This window comes from Suricata suricatta, chromosome 1 (assembly GCF_006229205.1).
Source record: "Suricata suricatta isolate VVHF042 chromosome 1, meerkat_22Aug2017_6uvM2_HiC, whole genome shotgun sequence".
Lineage (NCBI taxonomy): Eukaryota > Metazoa > Chordata > Mammalia > Carnivora > Herpestidae > Suricata > Suricata suricatta.
Window position 1 is genome coordinate 153,940,634 of NC_043700.1, and position 13,695 is coordinate 153,954,328.

At 43.9% G+C, this 13,695-nt stretch overlaps 1 protein-coding gene across 1 annotated transcript in view; it reads left to right on the top strand.

Moving 5' to 3' along the window:
- The window catches only part of LOC115302053 (sec1 family domain-containing protein 2-like), a 327,285-nt gene that overhangs the window by 291,505 nt on the left and 22,085 nt on the right, over positions 1–13,695 (top strand). Inside the window, exon 3 of the mRNA XM_029952058.1 lies at positions 1,964–2,109. Within this exon, the coding sequence (XP_029807918.1) occupies positions 1,964–2,109 (146 nt within the window). The remainder of the gene's footprint in view (positions 1–1,963; positions 2,110–13,695) is intronic.

Below are 13,695 nucleotides of genomic sequence, written 5' to 3' on the forward strand. Positions count from 1 at the left end.
AGGTCCATCCACTTTCCTACAAATGGCCATATTTCATTCTTCCTCATTGCCATATAGTACTCCATTGTATATATAAACCACATCTTCTTGATCCATTCATCTGTTGATAGATGCTGAAAAAGCATTTGACAAAATACAACATCTCTTCTTAATAAAAACTCTCGAGAAAGTTGGGATAGAAGGAACTTACTTAAACATCATAAAAGCCATTTACGAAAAGCCCACAGCCAACATTATCCTCAATGGGGAAAAACTGAGAGCTGTCCCCCTGAAATCAGGGACACAACAGGGATGTCCACTCTCACCATTGTTGTTTAACATAGTGTTGGAAGTCCTAGCATCAGCAATCAGACAACAAAAGGAAATAAAAGGCCTCAGAATTGGCAAAGAAGAAGCCAAACTTTCCCTTTTCACAGACGACATGATACTCTACATGGAAAACCCGATCCACTCCACCAGAAGCCTTCTAGAACTGATCTATGAATTCAGATAAGAATATTCTAAAATGGATGTGGTGATGATGGGCATACAACTCTGTAAATATACTAACAGCTCTTGGATTGTATGCTTTAAGTGGGTTCAATGTATAGTATATGAATTATATCTCAATAAAGCTTTTCCCAGAACAGAATACAGGCTCCGGATTCAGGCTGTGTGTGTTTAAACCCCTGTGAAAGTTCTGGTGTCCTGGGACAAGGATTTGGGTGCAAGTACTATATTCGGAAAGACATTTCAGGAAGCACAGTCAGGAAGTAGGGAAGAGAGCCAGGGAAGGAAGGAAAGCCAATAAAAGGGCATAAATGAGTGAGTTATTATTGTGGGCAACTGGGGCTCCATCCTTCTGGGACTGAGCAAAGTGTTTGGAGACCACAATTCAGAATTGCACCCCCACCAGGGGATGAGAAAGCTGGACCATGCCAATGAGTGCTGACTTCCCAGCACTTCTGGCTTGCCGCACACAAAGGCCAAGCATGCTTCTGTAACCATAGAAAGCCCTCAGACAGGAAGAGAGACAAAAAAGCAAAGAGATAGAGAGAGAGAGAGAGAGAGAGAGACAGAGACAAAGACAGACATAGACATACAGGTTCTTGAGGTAGGACCCAGTCTGAGGTTGTTCCCCAAACCTGCAGGTGACGTCCAGGATGCCTGAGTGGGTGTGGATGGGGCATTGGCAGTGCCTGCTCATTACTTAACCTCTCTGTACCTTGGTTCCTTCATCCTTAAGATGGGGGAAATAATAGCACCAATCTCATTAGGGTGCTGTGAGGATCAATGAGTTAATAATATATCTGAGTATTGGAACCAGTCAGAAATACTCCTTTTGAACCTTTACTTTTTAAACTTCTGACTTATCTGTGATTATTTCACTTCTGAATTGGCTTCTAACAAGATAGAGAATAAATCCAGCTATTCTAAGTGTCAAAGAAAAATAGAATCATTGCCGAGAATAGTCTTCTTATTAGGCCATCTTTGTGTGTTACCAGCTTTGAATGGCTGCCTTTGAAATACACCATCTGCTTTGTTAGCACATTAGGCAGATGCCCAGCCCAGCAAGTTCTGTTACTGGAGCAGCTCTGTAATCTCTCATTCTTGCTATTCTATGTTACGGGAACTGTTGGTGGGATTCAGGCAAGAGAGGTTCACTGCAGAACTCTCTGGTACTTTTCTTTGTGTCTCCCCATATTTTCCCAAAGCTGTGTTCTGAGGACGGGGGACCCTGGGAGCTTTCTTTCTGTAAAAGAGGGACTGAAGCCAGTGAGAGCCATCCCAGGCTATTCTGAGTTCTACTTCTATCAAAGGCATTTATACTCAGTATGTTTCATTGCCCGTGGATGATTGAAACAGCCTGGTTGGGGAACAGCCAGGAAAAAATCGGGTTAAGAAAAACCCAACTGTGTTACATGGAGCTCAAGCTGTCATGATTAAAACTTAAGTTAAAGGAAATATCTCTGGATTGTTTCAGGCTGTGACTCTTCAATTAAGCTGACTTTCCACAAATCCAAAATTGCCGTGGATGAGCTGTTTACCTCACTTCGGGATATTGCTGGAGCTCGGAATCTCATGAAACAGTTTAAGTCTGTGTATGTTCCTGGAAATCATACCCACCAGGCAAGTACATATATTTGAAAGTAACCAACTAATCTGTGTTGTATTTTTAGGAATCAGAGACTGCAAAAAAAGTTTCCATCTCAGTCTCTCTAAAATGAGGGATTTGTTCTAGATGAATTCCAAGCCCCCTTCTAGTTGAGAGTTCTAGGTTCCCCTGAATCTGAAAGCCTCTTGATTCATTTGTACCACAGGCTTGATGCAGAGAGACGAGCCTGGACAGGGGGTCAGCCCCTGCTTTAGAACTGTGTCCTACCTATTTTGTAACCTTAGGTAAGTCCCTTCACCTCATTGGGCCCCAGTTACTGTAGGTGCAGGAGAGGGGGCCTTATGTGATTCCCAAGCTTCTAGATCTAAGCAGACCCTAAACATTCTGAACAATTAGAATAATAACATTACCTAATAATATTATAGCAAGGAAAAAAGAGGTTGGTGACAGGGAATCCTTTGTTATTTAAAATTCCCCCACCACTTCCTGAGGACAGTAAGGACACTTTAGAAGGGTGTTTTGACTAGTGAGTAGGAGGGTACTATCAGAATCCAAGATTAAAAGCTCAGTGAGGGAGGAGCCTCAGAAAGACCTAAATGGAAAGTTAAGGAGTGAAGAAAAGGCTGCAGTCATTGAGGCTGGGTGGTCTCTGTTGGACAAGGTTGGAGACAGGGAAAAACACATGTGCCTGATGGAAAAGATCATTAATGGAGTATGTGCAACCATCTTCTCCTTCATCTCCCTGTGAAACCTCAGTAAAACCCACTCTATTTGCTAAGGCTCTTTGGGGAGTTGAATGTGCTGTCAGTGGGAACTCTGGAGTAATGAGGGTCAAGTTCAGCATCCAGAAGGTGGGCATGTAGACAAGAGCTAAGGTTATTCACCTAGCCTACCAAACTCCAGACTCTTCCTCACATATATTCTTATAGTAGCGGATACTTGAAGAGTGCTCTCACATTTGGTTTGTCCTTTGAGCCTCACAACGACTAAGCCAGTCAACCAGGAAGTGCTATCATCCTGAGATCTAGGAAAGCCACATGACTTGCCACAGGCACACAGGCAGCCGGGGCCAGGTGCCAAGTTTTGACTGCCAACACAAAACCTCCTCCCTGCTATCCTGTGGATCTCATGGAGCTTCTAGAAATACTGATTGATGGTGCCGACGGGCATCTGAAATCACCCACCCACATATGAAAGACCTTAGAAACTGGCACTCAACTTAGTAACGTAAATTCCCGTCTTTTGTTCAATGATCTGAGAGCACCACTACTACAAAATACAGATAAAATCACTCACAGAATTAATCATATGTAGTTGGTCATTTAAAAAAATCACCAGTCTAAAATACAGAAATATGGGGCACCTGGGTGGCTCAGTTGGTTAAGCTTCCAACTTCAGCTCCAGTCATGATCTCACAGTCTGTGAGTTCGAGCCCTACATTGGGCTCTGTGCTGACAGCTCAGAGCCTGCAGCCTGCTTCAGATTCTCTCTGCCCCTCCCCCACTCATGCTCTGTCTCTGGAAAATGAATAAATATTAAAAAACTTTTTTTTTAATAAATAAAATAAGGAGCACCTGGGTGGCTCAGTCGGTTAAGCGTCCGACTTCAGCTCAGGTCATGATCTCATGGTACATGAGTTCAAGCCCCACCTCGGGCTCTGTGCTGGCAGCTCAGAGCCTGGAGCCTGCTTTGGATTCTGTGTCTCCCTCTCTCTCTCTGCCCCTCCCCTGCTCACACTCTGTCTCTGTCTCTCAAAAATGAATAAACATTGAAAAAAAATTTTTTTAATTTAAAAAGATAATTAAATAAAATACAGCAGTATGAACTAGTTCTAGAAGACACAGAACTGGTGATATATGATGAGATTTAGACCAAAGAATTCCAAGAAGCAAAGCTATAGTTGACAAAGTGCAACTAAAACACTAAATTAATCAGCACTTTTCAGTTGTATGATCATCATTGTGACTCATTTCACCAAATTCACATAAATGTGTATTAGCAATAAATCTTGGGCATCATAAGGACAATGACAAATTTCCTAGACTTTATCACCCTGCCACCAATGCTGGTATTTCTCCAGACCTCAGAACCCTGTCCTGCAACCATGGTCTTCACAAAATGAACTTTCTCCCTGTTGTACTGACCCCCCTGCAGTGAGTCAATAGCATCAACCCATTCACTGAAAATCCTAAATCTCAGTGAATGGGATGTGGGGGGGCAACATGGGGAATATGTGTGTGCCTTAAGGGGATTTAGTAAATAATGATACAGACCCAGGCTGTGAAATACTGTGAAACAATTGAAATGAATAGGGCAACTCTAAATGTGCCTATTAGCAGGACTGTGAGTAAATCCTTGTCTCAGGCTCTGCTTCTTGGAGAACTCAGACTAAAATGGAGGTTGATGATCTATTCGATGGGGAAAAAGAAAAACATATAATGTAGATCATTCTGTGAGGCATTTTTCTATTTTTTGTTTAAAAAACAAAACAAAATAAAATAAAAAGTATATGGGTATGTGTATCTAATAAAGTTTTTTTTAACTAAGAAAAGTTATAATGGTTACCTTGTAGGGTTGAGAAGTGTTGGATAGACAAGGAGGAACTCTGACTTCTTGCTTTATTATATTTACGTGGATAGAGAAAGAGTTTTGGGTGGGATTATAGGTCATTTTTACCTGTTGGGTTTTTTAAACATTTTTTAATTTGAAGTTCTCAATCATAGCGGAAAGCCCAGTAAGAACAGGGATTTTTATCTGGTTTGTTCGCTGCAATATCCTCAGTGTCTAGAGTGGGATTTTACCTATAGTGAAAGCTTAATAAATATTTGTTGGGGGCATCTTGGATGCCGTACATCTATCTTTATCATATAGCAGAGGATGTGTTGGTACACAGAGTATGTATGATGAGAAAAAGACAAATGTCCAAACTAGGCTCAGAGTCCAGCTGTGTCTAGTTTTGAAGTGGGCCTTGACTGAGCAACTTGCTGTCCATCTCTTCTCCCAACTTGGTCCTCACCCCTAGATAGGAAGTGTACTTTCTATCTAGCTCCACCGTTTGTACTGAGTCGGGTTGAGATGCTCTGGGCTCCCTGAGACACCTAGGAAGACAGTAGACCTGGTCTACCTCCAGATTCCTGTTCCAGCTCTGAGCAGCACTGCAAATCTAGGCTCTCTTCCCTGGACCCCCACCCCAGGCCCCCTCCCAGCACCCCTCTCTCCTGCTCTGGTACATAAGCCGCTCTCAGAGCCACTCCTGTACCCCTGCTTGCACTGGAAGCACCTCTTCATTCATCTTCATCCTTTAGCTCTTTAGGAAAATGTGTCAGCCACAGCCCAGGGAGTACTGCTTTCGTCATTTTAAGGACAACATGTTTCATACAAGAAATTAAGTACATATAAAATCTCTGGAAGAGCTGGAGGAGTGGGAGCTAGAATGTATCTCCAGAAATGAGCCCAGAAAATTGCCACACACCTGGCCCTCCCAGGGAACCAGGACCTCAGCTACAGCCAGGAGATGGGGATCATGAGGCTGCCATTGAAGCTCTCGACTTGCCGAATGTACCACCAAAGCTGGAGACAGCATCCATGTTTGTTCACCATGGTATCTGCCGAGCCCAACTCAGTACTTGCCACCTAGTGGGTGGGTGAGTAGGTGGATGGATGGATGGATGGATGCACGGAAGACTTCTGGACTGTGGGACCAGAGGGATCCAGCCACAATGGTATTTCTTATTCTCTTCATTCTTAGTGAGATGAAGGTTAGCATGGAGGTAACAGCAGCATTTGGGTTCATAGCCCAGCATAACAGCATTGGCTTCATAGGTCCATTGTCCTATTCACTGTATGGTTTTATTTTATTTTATTTTATTTCCTGTCTTTTTAATGTTTATATTTGAGAGAGAAAAAGAAGGAGGGGAGGGACGGGCACAGAGAGAAGGAGGCAGAATCTGAAGCAGGTTCTAGGCTCTGAGCTGTCAGCACAGAGCCCAATGCAGGGCTTGACCTGAAGTCGGATGTCCAACTGACTGAGCCACCCAGGCATCCTTAACTGTGTGATTTTAGGCAGGTTAATTCACCTCCCTGTGCCTAGCTCCTCCCTGTGCCTAGCTACAAAGTAGCTAATAATAGTACCTCCCCCATCAAGACGCTGTCATGATTAGGTGAATTGGTACATGGAAAGCTCCTAGGACGGAGCTGACATAGACAGCACTATGTAAGCATTTGCTGTAACGTTTGTAGCGAAGGACAAAATAAGCCTTTTCTTTGTCCTCTTGTGGAGCATTTTACCTTTCCCTCTGCCAGGAGAAGGGCCACATGGAAAGGGAGTCACTGGCAAGCTGACTGCACCATTAGCTGCTGTGTATGGCCAGAGTCTTGCTGATGCCCGTTTGTTGGGGGAAATGTGTTTGTTCATAGACTCTGTTGGGTGGAAACCAAAGCCCCCGGTTTTGCTTGTGCAGCAAGTCTTCTGCTTTTGTTTCTTACTACAAACGGTCTAGTTCAATGGGAGGTTTCACCTCCTCCCTAAATGCCACCGTGTTTGATGTGCTGCTTTTGCTCAGCTGCAGCATCAGGAGGCCATTAGGCCGATGTCTCAGGGCAAAGAGCGTCTGTGCCTCGCAGACAAAATACTGTATGACTCTCACATGACTTGCTTTGGCAGAGGTCTCAAAGTGCTGTGCCGGGCTGCGCAGGAGAAAACTTTCCACAGATGTGTGCTGTCTCCTGCGCCTCTGGCATGCTGAACGGGAGCTCTGAGAGCCAGCAGTGCCCGAAGAGGCTTGATTCATCTGCTGCCTGGTGAAACGCGCCTCTTGAACAGTCCATAGGACCAGCCTCTTTGTCAGTAATCCCCAGCCCTGGCGGCCACAGTTCTTTCTAAGTACCAAGCTCTTCTTCCCCCTGATTCTATCTACCGAACTCCAGATCTGCTAGTGTCCTTTCTGAAAGAATCAACACAAGATGGGACCATGCTGGGGGCCAGGGAACTTGGCTCTGCCCTGTAGTCTGCTTCTGACGGCCTGTGTGAACTCAGCAGATTAGTTAATAGCTTTGGCCTTAGGTTGTTTTCATATTAAAAGGACTAACTCTCAAAATTTTGTAAAGTAATCTGCTTTGGGGTTTGAAGGAAGGATGGGTGGATGGATGGATAGGTGGATAGATGGAGGAACAGATTGGCAAATGAATCACTTTTTAATCTGCAGAGCAAACCATTTCCTTTTAAGAAGATGAAAGGAGAAAGAAATCCGTCGTAGTATAGCAAAATATAAAAATAAATGAGCCACGGCACAGACAAAACCATCAGCAGTTTTGAACAGATGTGTTTCTGTGCAGTCATGGGTTGAAACAAGATGAATAGTCTCTCCACAAGTCTAGTTTTCCTGAGAAGTTGGCTGTGTAGAATCAATTTTGCATCAAAGGGAGAGGCATCGTCCACAACAGGACTGAGAGTGTCCGTGGCCGCACCAACACCGACCAGCAAAGCCAAGGGCAGCAGCACTGATGGATCCGGATGTGGTTGTGGCAACAGCTCCGGCTTTCCTCCACCCTGATGGTCTTGGACCCTCTTTAAGGTGCACCAAGTTCAATAAGATGTTGGAATTAGACTAGTTGCTCAAAATGGTCTCTGACTTACGTACAATGTCAGCAAGTGCTGCTGTACTCACTACTTTCATCCAAAAGCTAGAATCAGGTCAATAAAAGAGTCTTCTAGACCTTCTCACCATTATATCTACCCTAAAAGAGTAACCGGTGACATAGACATAAATATTTTATTTTTCATATTTTGATTAAATATGATTTTTTTTTAAAGCCCAGCTTGTTCTGGCAATTTAAAGAGAGGGGTTTCAATTTTTTTTGAAACTTCAACTTTTTCATGGATAATACCAATCAGAGATGTCATTAGGCTCTACCAAACCCTATCCTCATGAGCCTATCAGAAAGGGCCATGTTATGATTTTCATGGCCCTGGTCACTTTTGTCTTTATGGACCCCTTCCTCCATAAAAATAAAAAATATTAAAATGTGTATTGTATGGGGCACCTGGGTGGCTCAGTCAGTTAAGCGTCCTACTCTTGGTTTCGGCTCAGGTCGTGATCTCACAGTTCATGAGATTGAGCCCCATGCCAGGCTGCATGCTGACAGCGTGAAGTCTACTTGGGATTCTCTCTCCCCCTCTCTTTCTGCCCCACCACTGCTCATACTCCCTCTCTCAAAATAAATAATAAATTTTTAAAAAGTTTCTAATTGTACCCGTTCAGTTGTATAGAGACAGTATTTTATATCAAAACATTATCCTTGACCTAAAAGTTCATTTTTTTTCCTTCTGATTTCAAACAAGTACATTTTCATGGGTCCCTGCAAGTCTGGTGGGCTCTAGGCACTGTGTCTTCTGTGCTTAGTGGATTAGCTGGCCATGTGGTCAAGGCCACCACTTGGCACCAGTCTGCCTAGGACAGGAACATAGCTCCTCAGGGAGCAGCAGGCATGTTTCTTCCCTGGAGTAGTCCTTGTGACCATTCATGAAGCAGTCCATGCCATTCCCCAGAAGCTACACAGCTTGGTCCCAAGGTAATAGCTCAGAAGTGAGGGAACTAGACTCATGTAGGGGGAGAGGCGGGGGCAGAAGTCTCCTGGCTTGAAAACTTCATATCCTCTGGGAGCCAGTTTCAGGACAATTCCACAGACAGCCTCCAGCCTTCCTCCAAGGGACATGCCCAGTTATACAAAAGTCATCATACTCAGAGAAGCCCAAAGCTCTGGCTTTCTATCCAATATTTAGAGCTTTCTCCAGTCTAATGCAATTTACTAAGTAAGGGTCAATTTTATCATGAGCCATCTTGCCTGGCTACAGTTTGACATTCTTCTCTTATCAGGTTTCCAGGGAAACAGAGCTAGAAAGTCAACCAAAGGTCAAATTCTTATGCAGAAGAAGGGAAAAGGGCTTAATAATCCTTTGCCCATAACATGCAACTTGCCAGTTAAAAAAAATAATTATATTAATGTTTCAGTACAGACTTTACAGTGTGTCTGTGGCAGAGATAATGCTCTGTGTTCCCAAACTCCATTTCCTTTTCCTCCTGGGCACAGTTAGGCCACATTTTCCAGATTCCCTCAGGGTAAATGTAGGTTCGTGACTAATTCTGGCCAATAAACAATGGGTAGAAGTGATACAGAGCGCTCTCAGGCGAAGTCTATAAAATCGCCCTGGAAATCTCCAAGGTCCCTCTCTTCCATCATCTGCTGATGAGATGCAGAGGTGTCAGTGTGGGATTCCAGTGCCCCAGAGAATGGTGGAGCCCCTCAACAGAAGGAACCTGTGGCAACCCGTATGGTGGTGGGGGCAGAGACCCCCTCCTGCCAACACACACCAGATGTGACATAAGCAAGAAATAAATGACCAGCAAGAAAAGGAAAGAACGAATTTGCCTGTGTGTTTAATTCCTCTCCTCCCTATCCGCCAAAGGTGAACTGGCAGAGAATGTTTCATTGGGGAAGTTAAATTACTGTGCCTGACTTTCTTCATGTTGAGGCAAACTACACAACTGATCCCCTCCAGCCCTCTCTAGCACGTGAGGAAAACTCCGAGCAGTGCATTAGGGGAACACCTCTGTTTCCCTGATCACCACCTTCTACGGGGTCCTTTGCTGAGAAGTGGCGGCTTCTGGCTAAATAGAAACTTCCATGACAGTTAGAGGTTGCTGATTGAAGAAGCCATTGATGAAACTGCATTCCAATCAGATTTCAAAGACATGATTTGAGACACAAAGCAATCCAACCTAAATGGCTGAAAGGAAGGAGCCTCTCATCATTAAAACCCTAATTGGAAAAACTAAGAAATATGCTTGCTAAGAAGTCATGAGGCCCATACTGCGTTATGCCTTAGAAAGTCTTTCCCAAATTGTTCTCCTTAAATGGACAATGTTAGGGCGCCTGGGTGGCTCAGTTGGTTAAGCATCCAACTTCGACTCAGGTCATGATCTCACAGTCATGGGTTCGAGTCCCCTGTCTGTCTCTGTGCTGACAGCTCAGAGCCTGGAGCCTGCTTCGGATTCTGTGGCTCTCCCGCTCTCTGCCCCTCCCCCACTCACTTGTGCTCTCTCTTTCTTTCTAAAAAATGAATAAACATTTAAAAAAATTTTTAATGGACAATGTTATTTTGTTGTTCTGTGCTTAGTAGTTTTAGTAAAGAATTAGAGGGCTTCTATAAGGGAAAACCTTATCAACATCTCTTTAATAAAACATGGGTTAGTGTGCTTTTTGTTACAAGTGAAAATAGAAAATAAAAAAGCTCCAACTGGCTGAAAGAAGAAGGTAATTTATTGAATCCTATGACTTAAAAGGCGAGAGAAGGGACAGCATCCAGTGGTGAGGAACCGTCAAGGCGGCGATGCTGGTGGGAACAGCGAATACATGGGGAAGAGCGCATGCTTGGTCTTCCTTCCTCCAGTGTCCATCTAGCGCCCCCTGATGGCGGAGTCCAACAGGTCCAGGTGGCAAAGCACAAATGTGGTCGGCGGAGTCACAGGCCAGCATCACAGAACTAACTACAGAAGACAGGGTTTGGAGTTGAGAGACAATAGTTTAAATCACTATGGCGTCTCAATAGGAAATGGTTTTTCAAAATTGTTGTCAAATGAAAAGATAACCAGAGAGAAGGCGTCAAGAAATCTAAGCAATGAGTATCATGGAGATACATCAGGCAGTTAATAAAAGTGTCTATGTTATTTTTCTAGATCATGTGGGGGGGTTGCTGTCTGTTACTTTCTGTATTGGAGTTGTAACTTCTCTTCCCACTCTAAGCAAATGTCACCTACATATTTTAGAAAAAATAATATAAAATCAAAAGGATTTACAACCTCCCCCAATAACATACAATGGTCACAAAATCCCAAGAACGAAGCTATTAAGGGAATAGCCCTTCCAAACCCCTGCTCACCCCCAAGGGGAACCCCTGCTCCCTGCGTATCTTCTCCTGAGTGCTTCATTCCCCAGAGCTTAGCTGAAAGTGGAGCAGGGGAGAAGACGAGATCCCCAGGCCCTCCATGCTTCCTTCTCTTCCCTGTTAGCAGGACTGTACTGAAGAGAGCCATCATGCCTGGCCCCCTGCTCCTTGCACAGAGGAGGTGCCGAGTCAGCATTTTAGCTGGATTACAGACTTTTTCCTGTGTCTGACTCCCTCCGCCATCACTACTGTTTCTCCCTGCAGGAAGTGCATCCTTCAGAGAGCAACAACCTGCGGGGGGCGGGGGGGGGGTTGGGGACATACTCTCTCCTCTCTTAATCGTGACAGCCTAAATGTTATTTCTCTGGGATTCTGCTTCCAGTTATTCTATACAACTGTATACAGGCTAATAAAATAAATAAGTGTAAGGCCTGAGAGGGAAGGCATGGCCCTTTATTTCTTTATATTTCCTTTTACTCCATATCAGTTAGAATTTCATTTTGTTGCAAGAAACAGAGACCTGAAAAATAATGTCTTACACATAGGACGTTTGTATTGTCATGTAAAGTAGGTGAGTTTAGTCTGTTCATGTTGTGGCCCCACCAGCCATCACCAGCCAACACTTCTTCCGGCTCTGGGCTCCAGCATCTCTAAGGAATGGCCCTGTTTTCTACCGTGGCTGCCGGAGCTCCAGACCTCACTTCCATGTTCCAAGCAGCAGAACAGAGAAAGGGAAAGAGCATACCCTTCCCTCTTAAAAAAGGAGACTTTTGCAAGTCCCAGTACCCTTCTGCTGGTGTCTCATTGTCCAGAACTTAGTTACATGGCTGTACCCAGCATGAGGAAAGCTAGAGAATGCAGTCTTTTTGCCAGTGGATGATGTGCCGAGCTACAAATTAGATGCTATTACTAAGAAAGAAGTTGATGAATATTTGATGATATTGCTGGAAAAGGTAGCAGAATATTGGACAAAGGACTTCTCTTTGGGGAGCAGTTTAAAGAGATTAAAGGGGTTTTTTTTTGTTTTTCTTAAATTTTTTTAATGTTTTATTTATTTTTGAGAGAGAGAGAGAGAGAGAGCGTCAGCAGAGGAGGGTCAGAGAGAGAGGGAGACATAGAATTCAAAGACACTCTCCAGGCTCTGAGCTGTCAGCACAGAACCTGACACAGGGCTTGAACCACGAGATCATGACCTGAGTCGAAGCCAGACGCCCGACTGAGCCACCCAGGCACCCCTAAAAAGATTAAAGTTTAAGTTGAGAGTAAATGTCCAGAAAGGCTGAGATGATAAAAGGGCTCTCAAGACAGTTTACTCAGAGAGGATGATTTGCAAAATTCAGAGGCCATTTATTCCACGCCCTGGGTTTTTATAAACATGGAAAATGTTAATTGGATTATCTTATGATTCCAGAAGTATACCTGTGAACTTAAAAAATTTAGAGAAAGAAAAAAATAATGCTCCTTCCTCTCAGAACCTAGAGATGACCCTAATTAACGTTTCACAGTGCTTTACTTCAGTCTCTTCCATGCATAAATAATGGGAATTTTTAACAAGTAAAAGAAAAAAAACACTTGCTATTGTAGTGGAGGGTTTCTTTCTGTTTTTTTGTTTTGTTTTGTTCTGAGAGAGAGAGAGAGAGAGAGCATGAGTGAACAAGGGGGCAGAGAAAGACAGAGAGGGAGAGAGAGTGCAGAGCCCAAAGTAGGACTCAAGCTCACTAACCTTGAGATCATGACCTGAGCCGAAGTCAGACGCTTAACTGACTGCACCACCCAGGTGCCCCCCTAGTGGTGTTTTAACTGTGTTTTTTGAAAAACTGGCATCTTGAAACGTGTTCCCCAACTCCCCACACCACCTTTGTTCCTTGTCCTGCCCTCCACCCCGTGATTTCTGCTCATGGCAGTCTCTGTAGGTCACATAGCAATTTGTCTTTTGCATATTTCAGCAGATACAAGCTTCCAAATCCCCTGTGCCACATTTTACACAAACGCCAGCCCAGCACACACACTGTTCCTCACCTTGCTTTTCCCACGTGCACTTTATTCTGCCCTGTGCTTTTTGCCAGATCAACACAAGAACCTCCCTCTTTGCTTTCGTGGCGTTTCTTCCAGTGGTGTTACCTTATTTATTAAACAGCTCCTACTGACGGGCACTTGCATTGTTTCCAATCTTCACTGTGACAGACAGTACACAGCGTGTTATAGGTCTCATTTGTATATGGTAACATATTTATAGGATAAGTTCCTAGCGGTGGAATTGCCAGGTCAAATGCACTTGTAATTGTGAAAGGTACTGCCAAATTGTTCTCCACGCTGATTGTAACAATTTGCACTCCCACCAGCAAATATGATATGAGTGTCTGTTTCCCCATGGCCTCATCAAAATTGCGTGTTTTCAGACTTTCAAACTTCTCCGTTTTGCCTGTATGATAAATTTTAAAAATAGATCTTAAACAGCTTTATCACAGAGAAGGTAAACTCATTGTTTTTGTGTTTGTGTTTCTAAATGTCTGTCTTTTAAATTCCTGCGTGGTGCTTTACCTTTCATTTGCCAGTGAGCTCTCTGGGTGGGTGAGTAGGCAGCTGGACTGAATAGTTGCTGTCTCTCCCTGTTTTATCTCTGATAAATGCACCTGTTATGTCCCAGCTAAATCGT